At 37.4% G+C, this 834-nt stretch overlaps 1 protein-coding gene across 1 annotated transcript in view; it reads left to right on the top strand.

Annotated features, from left to right (window-relative positions):
* Positions 1-52: 52 nt before the first annotated feature.
* Positions 53-834, top strand: part of LOC107752825 (uncharacterized) — a gene marked incomplete at its 5' end in the record, with an annotated part of 9,152 nt that continues 8,370 nt past the window's right edge. The window contains 2 exons of the mRNA XM_016568889.1: positions 53-367; positions 469-758. Coding sequence (XP_016424375.1) covers positions 53-367; positions 469-758 — 605 coding nt within the window. The remainder of the gene's footprint in view (positions 368-468; positions 759-834) is intronic.

Raw genomic sequence — 834 nt, forward strand, 5'->3', positions numbered from 1 at the left:
TTCATTTATTAATATGTAGTATAATTATCACTCAAATGTTCTTGTTTTTCAGGTACCAATGAAGAGGATGATACTCATGTGTTCATCAGTTCTGGTGAAGATGTCCGTCTGCTCTGTAATAATACTCTTTCTGACTGTAACTCAACTGTACGGAACTATTACAGTTATTCAGCAAAAGTTGAACTGATTGGTTTAGGGATAAAGAAGAAAGACACAGAGAGACATGAGAGACTGAGTCTGGGGTCTGACTGCTCTCTGAACATCAAGAACATCTCAAAAGAAGATTATGGATTTTACATCTGCAGACAATATGTGAATGGAGAACTACAAGGAACTGATGCTTGTGTTTATCTGCATGTTCTTCATGGTAATTTTATGATTATGTGATCAATTTTAGAAAGGCAAATTCTTTATTTAATCTCTCATGATGATTGAAGAGTCTGTGATTTGTGTTATTTTGTGTTTCAGTCTCTTCATCATCCTCCTCATCCTCACAGACTGAGATCAGTGCAGGCTGCTCTGTGACTCTCTTCTGTCAGTTGTATTCATATGCTGGAGGCTCTTGTGATGATTGGATCCGTTCTGAGGGAATTGAGCTGTTCTGGGTGAATCAGGCTGGTGTTAAACTGACGAGATCAGACTCCAGATATCAGATATTATCCTCATCACATCACTGTATCATCACTCTGAATACAACACTCCTGAATGAAGATCACAACAGAGAGTGGAGATGTGAAGTTACTCAGAGAGATCTAGATGTGCACTAATGCTAAAGTTATCTTGTGTGATTAAAATGTGATTGTCATAATCTAGAGTTGTCATAGTTGTCATAAT

Source organism: Sinocyclocheilus rhinocerous, unplaced genomic scaffold (assembly GCF_001515625.1).
Source record: "Sinocyclocheilus rhinocerous isolate Xijiao unplaced genomic scaffold, SAMN03320098_v1.1 scaffold2095, whole genome shotgun sequence".
NCBI lineage: Eukaryota > Metazoa > Chordata > Actinopteri > Cypriniformes > Cyprinidae > Sinocyclocheilus > Sinocyclocheilus rhinocerous.